This window comes from Panthera uncia (genome assembly GCF_023721935.1).
Source record: "Panthera uncia isolate 11264 chromosome A3 unlocalized genomic scaffold, Puncia_PCG_1.0 HiC_scaffold_11, whole genome shotgun sequence".
Lineage (NCBI taxonomy): Eukaryota > Metazoa > Chordata > Mammalia > Carnivora > Felidae > Panthera > Panthera uncia.
The window spans coordinates 29,242,617-29,256,897 of record NW_026057578.1 but is presented as its reverse complement, the minus strand read 5'-3'; the positions used below and the strand labels follow the sequence as shown (position 1 = coordinate 29,256,897).

General features: G+C 38.5%; 1 protein-coding gene across 2 annotated transcripts in view; it reads left to right on the top strand.

Moving 5' to 3' along the window:
- Positions 1-14,281, top strand: part of DNAAF9 (dynein axonemal assembly factor 9) — a 130,377-nt gene that overhangs the window by 34,523 nt on the left and 81,573 nt on the right. For both annotated transcript variants that reach the window (XM_049650041.1, XM_049650040.1), the window contains exons 8-9: positions 9,541-9,639; positions 13,406-13,461. In XM_049650041.1, coding sequence (XP_049505998.1) covers positions 9,541-9,639; positions 13,406-13,461 — 155 coding nt within the window. The remainder of the gene's footprint in view (positions 1-9,540; positions 9,640-13,405; positions 13,462-14,281) is intronic.

Here is a 14,281-nt window from a genome sequence, read left to right as displayed (position 1 = left end):
GAACAGCCATTCTGTTTAAACATTTCTAATTAAATATAAAAGAAAAATAAAACCTGAACTTTTTATCCTTTGAAGAGACCTAGTCATCATCATCATCAATCCATGTCTAGCCTAATTATGGAAAAAAGTGAAAATGCAAAAACGTGTAACATAAGAATGCAAAAATGATAAAATTTAACCACAAAGAAAGAGAGATAAGTAGTTTAGGAGTTTCTACAACTGTCTGAGACCCATACCCAACTTGCCTGCAGTCATTTGAATGTGAGGATGCCATTGTTCACACATGGAGGCTAAATGTAGCATTGTAGTTTGGAGAACATTGGAAGCATCTCTGGAGCCCATTGAGAGGGACCACACAGAAGGACATTTTTAAGTTTGTTTATTTATTTTGAGGTGTAGGGTCAGGGGGAGAGGGAGAGCAGAGAATCCCAAGTAGGCTCTGCACTGTCAGCATGGAGCCTGAGGTGGGGCTCGAACTTATGAACCATGAGATCATGACCTGAGCCAAAATCCAGAGTCTGGGGCACCTGGGTGGTTCAGTCAGTTGAGCCTCCGACTTCAGCTCAGGTTGTCTCACAGTTCTTGAGTTGGAGCCCCACATCGGGCTCCGTGCTGACAGTGCAGAGCCTGCTTCAGATCCTCTGTCCTCCTCCACTTGTACTCACTCGCTGTCTGTCTCTTTCTGTCTCTCTCTCTCTCAAAAATAAACATTAAAAAAAAAAATCAAGAGTCAGCTGTTTAATCAACTGAGCCCCCCAGACACCCCAGAAGGATATTAAAAAAAATTTTTTTTTTCTTTAACATTTATTATTGAGAGAGACACACACACAGAGCATGAGCAGGGGAGGGGTAGAGAGGGGGAGACGCAGAATCTGAAGTAAGTAGGCTCCAGGCTCTGAGCTGTCAGCACAGAGCCCAATGCGGGGCTCGAACTCACAAACTGCGAGATCATGACCTGAGCCGAAGTCGATCGCTTAACCCACTGAGCCACCCAGGTGCCCCCAGAAGGATATTTTTAATTGCACCTGAACAGATGGTGACATTTTTGGCTGAAGAAGCAGTAGTGGTAATCACCATGGACTATAGACCAGGCCCTTCCCTGGTTTTCTGACTTCCCATGAGCAGAGTCTGCTGAAGTTCAGACCCTACCCTCAAAATATTTTAATTTAGTAATTAACAAATGCACAAATGTACTCAGACCCAGACTCTGATCAATTGTAGATCAAAATTCCTTGGATCCCTATTTTAATGACCTGATAAAAGAAAAGGTATACTTTTGTAAAGGTAAATATTACCTGCTTCAGTTTTTACTGTTCTTTTATCACAAAATGGCTGGCATGTGGTAAAAAAAAAAAAAAAAATTAGAAGAAAATTTTTTTGTTATCAAGAAACAGTCAAGAGAGGGCACCTGACTGGCTCAGTCGGTAAAGCATGCAATTCTTGATCTCAGGGTTTTGAGTTCAAGCCCTGCACTGGGTGTAGAGATTACTTAAAAATAAAATCTTAGGGGTGCCTGGGTGGCTCAGTTGGTTAAGCATCCAGTTTTGGTTCAGGTCATGATCTCATGGTTCATGAGTTCGAGCCCTGCATTGGGCTCTGTGCTGACAGCTCAGACCCTGGAGCCTACTTTGGATCCTGTGTCTCTGTCTCTGCCCCTCCCCAACTCGTGCTCTCTTTCTCTCTCTCTGTCTCTCAAAAATAAACATTATTAAAAATTTTTAAAAATAAAATCTTCAAAAAAACAAACCAGTCAAGAGAATTAGATCCAGATATTGAAATTAACTAATGAAGAATTTTAAGTAGCTAATAAAAATGCTGAAGAATCAGGGCCGCCTGAGTGGCTCAGTCAGTTAAGTGTCCAGCTTCAGCTCAGGTCATGATCCTGCGGTTCGTGAGTTTGAGCCCTACGTCAGGCTCTGTGCTGACAGCTCAGTGCCTGGAGCCTTCTTTGGATTCTGTGTCTCCCTCTCTCTCTGCCCCTCCCCCGCTCATGCTCTGTCTCTCTGTCTCTCTGTCTCTCTCTCTCTCTGAAGGATGAATAAACATTAAAATAAATGCTGAAGAATCTGAACAAAAAGAGAACAGCATACATGAAAAGATGAGAAATTTCAGCAGAGACTTGAAAAGTAGAAAAAGAACTAAATGGAAATGCTAGAAATGAAAATACTATATCTAAAATGAAGAATTCATTAGATTGTCTTAACAGCAGCCTAGATACAAATGAAGAAGTGTTCTCTAAACTTAAAGATATATCAAAGGCAATTTCTCAACTGAAGGACAAAGAGAAGAGCAGCAAGGGGAGTAGAACAGAGCATCCAGTACCTGTCAAACAATGTCAGATGATCTAACATAGTATAGTCAGAATCCCAAAAGGAGAGTAGAGAGAAAATGCAGCAGGAAATCTGAGTTGATACTGTCCAAGAACTTTCCAAATTGATAAAATCAGTCCACAAATCATTGAACGCCAAGTGGGATAAAAACTACTATAGATATGTATAAAAATGACAATAAATTTGTACAGGGATCTCTTGTGGTGAGTTTACAAATGTCCTTAATAAAATTCAAATTCAACAACCAAAAGTATTTAAAAATGCTATTCCAGTCTTTGAGTCTCTAGAAAATCACCGAAAAGGGTGTAATCCATACCTATATTACTTTTTAAAAATTTGCCTTATTCCCCCTTCTCTCAGCTATTTCATAGCTTCCAAACTTCTCTGAAACCCTCTTTTCTCTCTACCATCCAAATACTTTTTCTGCTCATTTATTTCTCCCTTTGCCAAGATTGTAATCTTAAACCAGGATTGACATCTGGGCTTTAATTTCCATTGGCCAATCATTGCTGGCAGCTCTTTGATGGCCAGAGAACGTACAGCTCCATGCTTCCTGGTCGGATCCCACAGATCTCAAGAGGGAGAGTGCATACTCCTCTGCGAAGTGTATTTTTTTCTTTTATTATTTTTTCCATGAAATATTCTTTTTTCTTTTAAAGGTTTTTTGGTTTTTGGTTTTTTTGAGATAGAGGGAACCAGCGGAGAATGGGCAGAGAGAGAGGAGGACAGAGGATCCTAAGCAGGCTCTGCGCTGACAGCAGAGAGCCCAAGGCAGGGATCAAACTCACGAACTATGAGATCATGGTCTGAGCCGAAGTCGGACGCTTAACCGACTGAGCCACCCAGACACCCCTCCATGAAATATTCTTTACAGATGAACTGCACCAGTTCTCACAAATACACTAATTAAACTACAAGGAGGTGCTACTTTTTCATCTATAAAAATGCTAGAAATTTCTAAAAGACTAGATTGAGTTGCCACTTGTCAGAGTAAGAGAGAGGCCTTCAACGGAATAGGTGAAATGCCTGTCTTGAGTGAACATTTGGCATCCCTATCCAGCAATTTCTTTTTTTTTTTCTTTTTAATTTTTTTTTAACATTTATTTATTTTTGAGAGACAGAGAGAGACAGAGCGTGAGCAGGGGAGGGGCAGAGAGAGAGGGAGACACAGAATCTGAGGCAGACTCCAGGCTCCAAGCTGTCAGCACCAGAGCCCTATGTGGGACTTGAACTCACAAATCGCGAGATCGTGACCTAGGCCAAAGTCGGATGCTTAACCAACTGAGCTACCCAGGTGCCCCCAGCATTTTTTTTTTTTTATTTTTTTAAATGTTTGCTTATTTTTGAAAGAGCGTGTTGCGCTAGCGGGGGAGGGGCAGAGAAAGAGGCGGCAGAGAATCTGAAGCAACTCCATGCTGACAGTGGAGAGCCTAATGCAGGGCTTGAATTCATGAACTGTGAGATCATGACCTGAGCAGAAGTTGGACATTCAACTGACTGAGCCACCCAGGTGCCCCCCAGCAATTTCGATTTAGTAATTTATCCGAAGAAATTAAAGATGTCACTGAAGAATGTTCACTTGAAGTATTTATAAAAACTGTAGACAAAGTAAATGTCCAACAATAGGAATTTGGTTAAATAAAACTATTCAGGGGCACCTGGGTAGCTGTCAGTTGAGCAGCCGGCCCTTAATTTCGGCTTTGGTCATGATCTCACAGTTCATGGGATCGAGCCCCACATCTGACTCTATGCTGACAGTGCTTGGGGTACTCTTTCTCCCTCTCTCTCAAAATAAATAAACTTTTAAAAAAAATTATTTTTCTCCCTCTCCGCCCCTCTCCCTAGCACTCATTCTCTAAAAAAAAAAAAAAAAAAAAAAAAAAATCTCAGTGGCCCATTATACTGTCATTTGAAATGATGTTTTAGAATTGGATTTGATATAGGGGTGCCTGGGTGGCTCAGTCAGTTGACCGTCTAACTTTGGCTTAGGTCATGATCTCATGGTCCTTGAGTTCAAGCCCCATGTTGGGCTCTGTGCTGACAGCTCCGAGCCTGGAGCCTGCTTCAGATTCTGTGTCTGCCTCTCTCCACCCCTCACTCACACTCTGTCTCTTTCTCTCTCTGTTCCTCCCCTGCTCGTGCTCTGTCTGTCTCTCTCTCTCTCAAAAATAAACAAACACTAAAAAATTTTTTTAAAAATTGAATTTGATATAGAAAGATGTTCAAAATATATTTAGCAAAAAAGTAAAAGGTATTCCATCTTTGTAAAGTTTGTCTGTCTGTGTCTTAGAAACTTTAGGTGATAGTCTTATTGGTCACTTGTTTTCATTTTCCCATTTTTACTGCATTGTGTAATTCATAAAAATACTTTTAAATATTGAAATTGAGCTTTTTTTTCCCTCTTGGTCAGTCAGTATAGTGCCTTTGAGGTTTTTTTTTTGCTTGTTGATTTATTAAATACATAGTCCTTGATCCCTGCTATTTCTTGGATACTGTGCTTATGCTAAAGTCACAGAAATAGGTAGACCTGGCTCCTGCTCATACTATTTAATGGGCTCTTAGGCCAATAATAGCAGCATACTTTGGTAACTGCTGTAATTGCAGTGGAACATAAAGGGTAAGGAAAATCATTCTTCCTGGAATTGCTTCCCAGAGCATGTGTGGTGATCAGAGATTTTCCAGACCAAGGAGGCGGCGGTATAAGCATTCTAGCCACAGGGAAGGAACCTGTCTGAGCCCCAGAGTCATCTCCTTTTCAACATTGAGAGAAGTTGTTCAAATGTGGCTGCTGTCCCCTTGCCTAGTCCTTAAGCCAGCTCAGCTTACCGGTGGTGCCATGGATATGGACTTTGAGCCACCAGAGAGCAGGATGCCAGCGTAGGGCCAAGAGTTCTGACTAAAGTTCAGCATCTTTTGCCACCAGCCAAGAACGAAGGCACACTGACACAGTCTAAGCATTTTCTGACCTTTGCTGCGTATCTGACCTTGGTATCTATCTGGGCCTGTCTTCTGGATTTGACTTCAAAGAGTCTGAGCAGATAAACTTTCCCTTCTTCCACATCAAATGCAACTGACCATTTCTACCTACATACACAGTATCCATTGGAAAAGTTGGAGAATACTGTGGTGGGAAAAACAGGCTCTGGGTATCTCCTGCCTAGATATATTTCCACTTCTGCTCCTCTTTAGTATTCCATCCATAGGTAGATCACTTTACTCTGAAGTGCCTCAGTCTCCTCATCTTTATAGTGAGCATAGAGAAATATAAGGATGTTAGGGTGTTTTAAGACTCTGTGTGTGTGTGTGTGTGTGTGTGTGTGTGTGTGTGTGCGTGCGCACATTTATGTGGGCATTTCATGTATAATGCTAGTTACTTTTAATATGAGAATTCATTGCATCTTTCAGTTCACTCCTAGCATGGAGCTGAAAGCAGTATTTAATGATTTATTCTATCTTATTCTGTAATTAGTACTAACACACCTGGCTCCCTCGGGGAAATTTTTTGGAACAGAGTGCCCCATCTTTTTTCGTGTATCCTCTAAAACACATAGACTATCTTGGACCCTGGATCAGGGGCACTGATTGGACCTGATAGTAGCAGGTCAGGATCCCAAACTCAGGAAGTCTGGTTTACTGGGCCAAGGCACAGAGGTGGTAGGGTAGGACAGTCTGACCCAGGTAATTGTAGATTTCCAGTTACAAATAGACACATATTTGGGGTCTCCTGGGTGGCATAGTCGGTTAAGCATCAGACTCTTGATCTCGGCTCAGGTCATGATCTCGCAGTTGCTAAGTTGGAACCCCTCATTAGGCTCTGAGCTGATGGCGCAGGGCCTGCTTGGGATTCTGTCTCTCCTTTTTTCGGCCCTTCCCCCACTTGTGGTCAAGCTTGCTCTCTCTCAAAATAAACAAACTTAAAAAAAAAAAATGCACATATTTTGTATATATATATAATACGTCTGTAAAATTAGAATGAGAACATTTTCCAAAATGTTTTCCTTTTAATTTTTTTTAATGTTTATTCCTTTTTTGAGAGAGAGAGAGAGAGAGAGAGAGAAAATATGCGAGTGGGGGAGGGGCAAAGAGAGAAGGAGACAGATTCTGAAGCAGGCTCCAGGCTCTGAGCTGTCAGCACTGAGGGCTCGAACTCATGAGCTGTGAGATCATGACCTGAGCCGAAGTCGGATGCCTAACTGACTGAGCCACCCAGGTGCCCCATATTTTCCAAAATGTTAACAGTGATTTTTGTTCTAGATTTTCTGAGTTTCTGTAATAAATGTATATTACTTGTGTGTCTGTTTTTAAAGACTTTTTATTAACACAGACTCAGAAAAGAACATAAAACTAATACGTAATTTAATAAGTCATTATAAAGCAAAGCAACAGAGTCTTGCCACCCCAGAAGCAGTCTGAGTGCTTTTTGCCAAACCCATCACCTCTTTCCTACTCCCCGAAGAATAACACTATCATGAATTCTATGGCAATGACCCCTGCTTTTCTTTGCAATTTTATCATCAAAATGTGCTTCCAAATGTGCTTCATGTATAATGCTAGTTATACTTTGCATACTATGTATACTATATACATAGTTTAACTTTGCCTGTGTGTGTGTGTGTGTGTGTGTGTGTGTGTGTGTGTGTGTGTGTTTAGGTTTCTTTTAATCTATAGGTTCTTTTTGTCCCTACCCCCACTTAACTATTTATTAAGGAAATCAGATCATTTGTTTTATAGTTATCCTCGTTGGGATTTGTTGATCACATTCCTGTCATGTAGTTTAACATTTTCCCTGTCTGATGTATTTCTATATTATTGGTAATTGAATCTAGAGGTTTAATCAGTGTCAGGAATGATTTTTCGAGGGAAAACTACTTCTGAGAGGGTATTCTTTACAAGAAGTATATATGTGTAATTGAATCTCTTTTAATTTTGTGAACAGTCGTTGATGTACGGTCCTTAGGTCTTTAATTGATTAATTAGATCCTTAATTCACCATTGTAAAATGGTAGTATTCCAATTCTATAATTCCTTCTTCATTTATATTCTCTAAAGAGAAATAATTCAGCTTGCTATTTGGTTATGCAGTGGTGGAGTTCATGTGGGAAGAACAGGATAATTGTTTGAATTCTTGCTTTTATTTATCAATTTTCAAAATAAAGTTGGTTCCCAACCATTCCCAAAAGTAACCAGTTAGTTCTTTTTAATATATCTCATTTTGAACTCATAGATTTAAACCTATTTGATGTGTTTTTATCCAGTGCAGTTACCATCTTTGCTGATGTTCAGCTTGTTCCATCTTTGGGTAGTAGCTCACTTAAAGTTGGTTACAAATTGTTTTGACACAACCCTAATAGTCCTTGATAACTTCCTTGCCATATACTACGATAAGAGATTCCTGGGTTCTCTTATACATTTCCTGTCCCAGGTCTGGAATCGTCATTTCTCTAATAAGTTCTAGTTTGTTTGGGGAGTGGTATTTTAGCACAACAGTGTAGGTGCTGTGAATGCTCATTGGTACTGGTTTGGTCATTGTGTCTATATCTCTTCAGTGGATAGAGGTAGGAAGTTCTCTGTGTGTGTCTTTCTCTGCATATGTATATACAAATATTCTCACATGTATACCTGATTTTTTTTATCCCAAATTATATATAAAACATATTCAGAAAGCAGTATCAGCACTGTCACCCATGTGATGACTTAAAATAATTTTAGATACATATACACATATACTTCTGTATTTATTTATAAATAAAATATAGATCATCTGGGCAACAAGCAGCGGAGCCATTAGTAAGAATGTTGTTTACACTAAGAATTCCCAGCAGGGGTCCATTGTGCTCTATGCCTAGGGCCAGTAGACTCAATACCTGGCTAACACGGAGCCCATAGGTCTGAGTACTTGCTTATCCCTGACTGGGAGAGAAGAATGGAGGAGAGCATAAATCCAGCTAGTAAGTTTTAACGCAGCAAACAGAATGCCTGCTGTGAGCAAGGCACTAGTCCAGCGCCCAACATACAGACACTTAAACTGTGAGATGGGCAGTGAAGATAACTTATCTCAGTACAAATTATCAGCAACTTCAGAATAAGACAAGGATACTGTTTGAGTGTCTTAAGCAACTCATAGATGATTTTTTTTTTCTTTTGGTTAACTGATGATGTTTTAAAGGAAAGCCAGTAGCACAAAGCAATGTGTGGTGACTGGGAACCAGAATGAGTTCAGAGAGGAGGCTGAAAAGTAGCTGGGATAGGGAAGGAAAGAGGTTGCACAAAGAGGAGAGTCAACTGGGAAGGGCACACTGTTTCACAATCCTCCCACTGCCACTGGGGGAAGGTGTAAGGGAGGAGAGGGCTCTGGGCCACCCATGGCACCACCCAACTTCTAAGGCCATCTAACTTGTCCTTAAAGCTCCACTGATGTGACCCTTTTGGCACAGGATGTACCATCTTTAAGATACATCATAAATAGTTCCCTCTTTCCAACAAAGATTGCTAAAGGTTTTGGAGTGGCCATTACTGCCCCCCTTTTTTTTTTAAAACAATTTTATTATGCTATAATTTATATACCATAAAATTTGCCCATTTAAATGTACAATTCATTAGTTTTTAGTGAAATTTACAGAGTTGTACAACCATCACCATAATCGAATTTTAGAATATTTTCATCAACCCAAAAAATTCCCTTGTGTTCACTTGCAGTCAGTCTCTGTTCCTCATTCAAATCACTGATCTACTTTCTGTCTCTATAGATTGGCCTTTTCTGTATATCTCATATAAATGGAGAATACACCAGGTGGTCGTTTATATCTGGCCTCTTTCACTTGACATAACGTTTTTGAGGTTCATCTATGTTGTAACATGTATCTGTAGTTTGCTGTTAACTTTTTTAAATGTTTATTTATTGAGAGAGAGGGCGAGTGGGGGAGGTGCAGAGAGAGATGGAGACAGAGGATCTGAAGCAGGCTCTGTGCTGACAGCTCAAACCTGATGTGGGACTTGAACTCACAAACCATGAGATCATGACTTGGGTTGAAGTCTGATGCTTCACCAGCTGAGCCACAACAGGCTCCCCTGCTGTTAACTTTTAAAACATTTAAACAGTCTGCTATTTTGAGATCTGATTCATGATTCTTAAGTACTTGAGATCTGATTCATGTTTCTAAAGTACTTCTTAATATAACCAAATGCATTATCCTTTTCATTTTCTTCATAGGATTTGGTGGCTTTTGAACATCAGTGGACTAGCTTCTTTGCTAATTTTGATACAGAAATTCCTTTCCTGCTGGAACTTTCTGAATCTCAAGCGGGTGAGGTATGTAAGGGAAGGGTCAAAGAGAAAGAAAAACCTGATTAACTTATTGTTTCTATTTTTGTTTTGTTAATTTTTTCAGAATACAACACTACCGATCCTAATATGTTTATTCTTTCCTTATGCTTTGTTGTATGCTGTATAGAAGTCTTTAACCCCCATGCCAACCTACCAACATCTATAAGGAAGTTGGGTGTTTGGTACCAGCTCCTATATAAGATGGATAGTCATTTTTCAGTGTCATGATACCTATGTCAGCAAGGAATTCTATTGGGCAGTAGTTGATAAGCCTAGACATAATTTTCCACATGTGAGTAGCACACCTTTGTCAGTTGAGTCTCTAGGTAAATTTTTTTTTCCACGCAAACAATGATGAAGTTACTAGATTCAGGGTAAGATTCACTCCAGGAGTAAACAGTGGTATCTAAATCAAGAACCGAGGCATAGGCCAGTGCCCAAAACTAGTCAGTAAGAAGGATCAGAAGACAAATCTTGAGCTTGTACTTGAGCCTACTTTGGTTTTGCACGCCAGTCCTCAGCTCCCCTGTGCTACACTGACTCCTGATCTTTGGAGCTGGTGTTGACCTTTGTTGTCATGCATCTCACTTTTACGTATGTTATAAACGCCACCAACGCATTGCTATTATTTTTGTTTAAGCAGTCAGTTCTCTTTTTAATCTCGTTTTAATCCTTTCTAAGAAGATTTAAGTAATAAAAAAAATCTTACATATTTGCCCATGTAGTTACTGTTTTTGATGCTCTTCATTCCTTTGTGACGATCCAGATTTCCATTTGGTATGATTTCCTTCTCCCTGAAGTGTCCATTAATATGTTTCATAGTGAAAACCTTCTGATGATGAATTCTTCCAACTTGTATAGGTCTGAAAAAATATCTGTATTTCACTTTCATTTTTGGGAGACATTTTGCCACGTATAGAATTCTTGGTTGACCGTTTTTTCCTTTTTGTACCTGGAAGATGCTGTTCCACTGTCTTCTCACTTGCATTGTTTCTGATGGTCTGTTCTTTCGTCTTTATCTTTGTTCCTCTCTGTATAACTGTTTTTTTTTTTCCCCTCTAGCAGCTTTTAAGCTTTTCTCTTTTTTTACTGGTTTTGAGTTGATTTTGATGTGTCTCACTATAATTTTCTTTGTTTCTTGCGCTTGGCTCTTGTTGAGCTTCTTGGATCTGTGGATTCATAGTTTTCATCTAGTTTGGGAAGTTTTTGGCCATTATTTGTTCAGATATTTTTTCTGTCCATCTTTTTTTTCAGAGACTCTAGTTACCTCTATATTAGGCCACGTGAAGTAGTCCCACATTTCACCAGTGCCCTTTTTAGTTTTCTGGATTATTTTTTCTCTCATTACTGTGGTTCCTAGAGTAAAAGATACTCAAAAAGGTATATTCTGTGACATGTCACTCCTTGTTTCCTATCACCTCCTTCTCATTCACTCCCTCACTCCACCATTTTCCACCTACTCTACTACCAGTAGATAACAAATCTCTTCATTTCTGATTTGTCTTTTTTTTTCTTTTGCACACATGAGCAGATACATGTGTATTTTCTTAATGTCCTCTTGTTTTTTTCATTGAAGGGCAACATACATGTAGTCATTTTCACTTTTTCACTTAACAAGAAAATATCCTGCAACTTTCTCCAAGTCAGTTCATTGAGATCTTCTCATTCTTTGTTATGATTCATAGTATACTACTGTGTGGATTTGTAATTTATTCAGCCGTTCTCTTATGTGTGCTTATTTAGGTTGTTTTCAATATTCTGCCATTGCAAACAGTGCCATAGTAAATAACTTTGTGCTTATGTATTTTCATATTGTTGGAGGTTTGTATACCTAGTAATGCGATTGCTGGGTCACAAGGTAAGTGCACATCTAGTTGTGTTAGCTATTGCCAAATTTCTCTTCAGAAGGGTTGACCAATTTGCATTCCCACCAGCTGTATATGAGAGTGCCTGTTACACCACAGCCTCACCAACAGGATGTATTGTCACACTTTTTAATTTCTCACCATCTCGTAGATAAGAATTGGTATGTCAGTATTATTTTAATTTGTATTTTTCTAATAATGAGTAAGCTTGAACTTTTTTTCATGTTTGAAGGCCACTTTATATTTTATTTTCATATGTTTTTTTCCCGTATTAGTATTAGTACAGTATTATTAACGGAACTAGAGGAAATAGTGATCGAATGATCCTCCTAGGTTATTAGGATTACTTGAGATAATACATTTAAGTGTCTATCACAGTAGAGGTAAACCTCAGTAAAATATAGCTATTATTTTAATATATAGAGAGTTTTTACAGATCAGTAAGATCTGTAAACACCAAAACTCCAATTGATGAACATCCAGAGGATGTAAACAGTTAATTACCAAAGGGAAATCCAGGTAGCCATTGAACATATTTGAATATATACTCTGTTTCATTAGAAATCAAAGGAATGTATAATACAGCTGCAGTGAGGTACCATTTTTCATTTATCAACTTGGAAAATATATTTTTAAATGGACATTTAATCGACAGTGCTTACGAGTTTACCCTGAGATAGGCACACTCATGTATGGTAAGTGGAAGTGTATATTGATAAAACTTTTTTGAAAAACAATTTGGCAATATAGTTTTGCCTTTTTACCATATAATTTCATTTCCATATCTGCTTTAAGAAAATAATCAAAGCTGCAAATAAAACTTATGAAGAGTTGCTTATTGTAGTATTATGGTATAAGAAACAGATTTCTAAGAATAGAGGACTATTTAATAAACTTCGGTACAGCCATATGCTATGGATGTACTATAGAAAAAAGATAGGAAGAAAATTTACAAGAAAGTTAACAGTTCTTAGATTGTTATATTTTAAAATAAGCATATATTACTTACATAATCAGAGCAAGAGGTAAACAATAGATGTTTTTTAAGAGGATTAAAATTGCATTTTGAAATTTTGACCCTTTTGACATAGCCCCTGCGTATCAATTTTTGGTTAGTGTTTAGCCTAGCACTTTACATACCAATGCTGAGAAATACTTCTGTGCTTTCCTGGGAAACTTCTTTCTGTGTATTTCTAAGTTCTGTTGATTCTTTCTTAATGCTGATTTTAAATTAGTATGTTAGAATTAATGTATATTCCCTTATTAGTAATGTAGAAAAACAGGGGTGCCTGGGTGGCTTAGTGGGTTCAGTGTCTGACCAGCTCAGGTGATGATCTCATGGTTTGTGGGTTCAAGCCCATGTTGGGCTCTCTGCTGTCGGCACAGAGTCTGCTTTGGATCCTCTGTCCTCCTCTCTCTGCCCCAGCGTGCGCTTGCTCACTTTCTCTTTCTCAAAAATAAACATTAAAAAAAAGAAATGTAGAAAAACAAATTTTTAATAGAAGGGAAAATTCCTACATGATTAGTATCTTGGACCATAGATAATGGTTGGTCCAATTTTGTTTCAATAATTAAATCATAAAATTTGACAAGAATTTTTCTTTACCTTCCTTTTTCTCTTGCAGCCATTTGTCTATTTCTGTTGCTGTTTGTTAGTTACTTGTCCCCCAAATTCATGTTGCTTTCTACCACATATGTCCTTCCATGTTCTTATAATAACCTATAAACACATCTCTCTCTCTCTCTCTCTTTCTCTCTTTCCAATACACACATACACACTCTATACCTACACACACACACACACACACACACACATATATATATATGAGAGATTTGTGATTGTTTTATAAAATTGTGATATAATACAGTGTTGGCTTCTTTTTTAGCCATTCAGAAGTTACTTCAGTCATGGAATGATCTCCAGCCATATAACTGAAAACAGGTAGGTTTCTTGGGGAAGAAAGGTGAATGATGTTAGAGAAATGGGGTTTAACAAGGGAAGTGGATGTGAGGGAGCATCTAAGTCCAGAAGGTAGAGTCAGGAAAATATTATAGATTGACTTTAGTCATCATAGGTTAAGAAATGCGTACTCTGAAAAATTGTCCATTTCACTGCTTTTGTGTATATGTGTGTATATGTATGTATGTGTGTGTATGTATATATATATTAATATAGATTTATAGCAAACTAGTTTTTAAAACATTGTAGCTTGCTGAAATCTTAAGAAAGGAATTTTATATTCCATCCCTACCCCAGGAAAGCTAGGAAGTAGGATGTCCATGGGCTGGGCAGGGATCCTCATTTGTGGAGAGTAAAAGGGCTCTGGCAATAAAGGTCCAGCCCCAGGAAGACAAGAGAGTATCAGGGTTGCTGCATTTTGTTTTCTTGTGGTTTTTCCTTTAGCACCTCTGTTTGTCATGGTAATCCGGAGGGCCCAGCCTGGGATGGGATCAAAGTAGATCAAAGTAGATTTTTCCTCTCTTTTATTTCCTAATTCCAATCCAATGTGAAATGAGACAGATTACACTGGTTGAAGAGTCACTTAACTTGAATTAAGCTTCAGAAGAAAAATCAGTTATGTTTACTTTTAAGAGCCCCTGTTTGCCTGAAGCTTAAGGAGGTATTTTTAAGAATAATTCAAAGAAATGTAAACACTTTTCCATGTGACACACACTAAGGGCAATTTAAGGAAAGGATCAGGGATAAAGGAAACTGTCTTAATCTGTTTTAGCTACCATGACAAAAATTCCATAAACTGGGT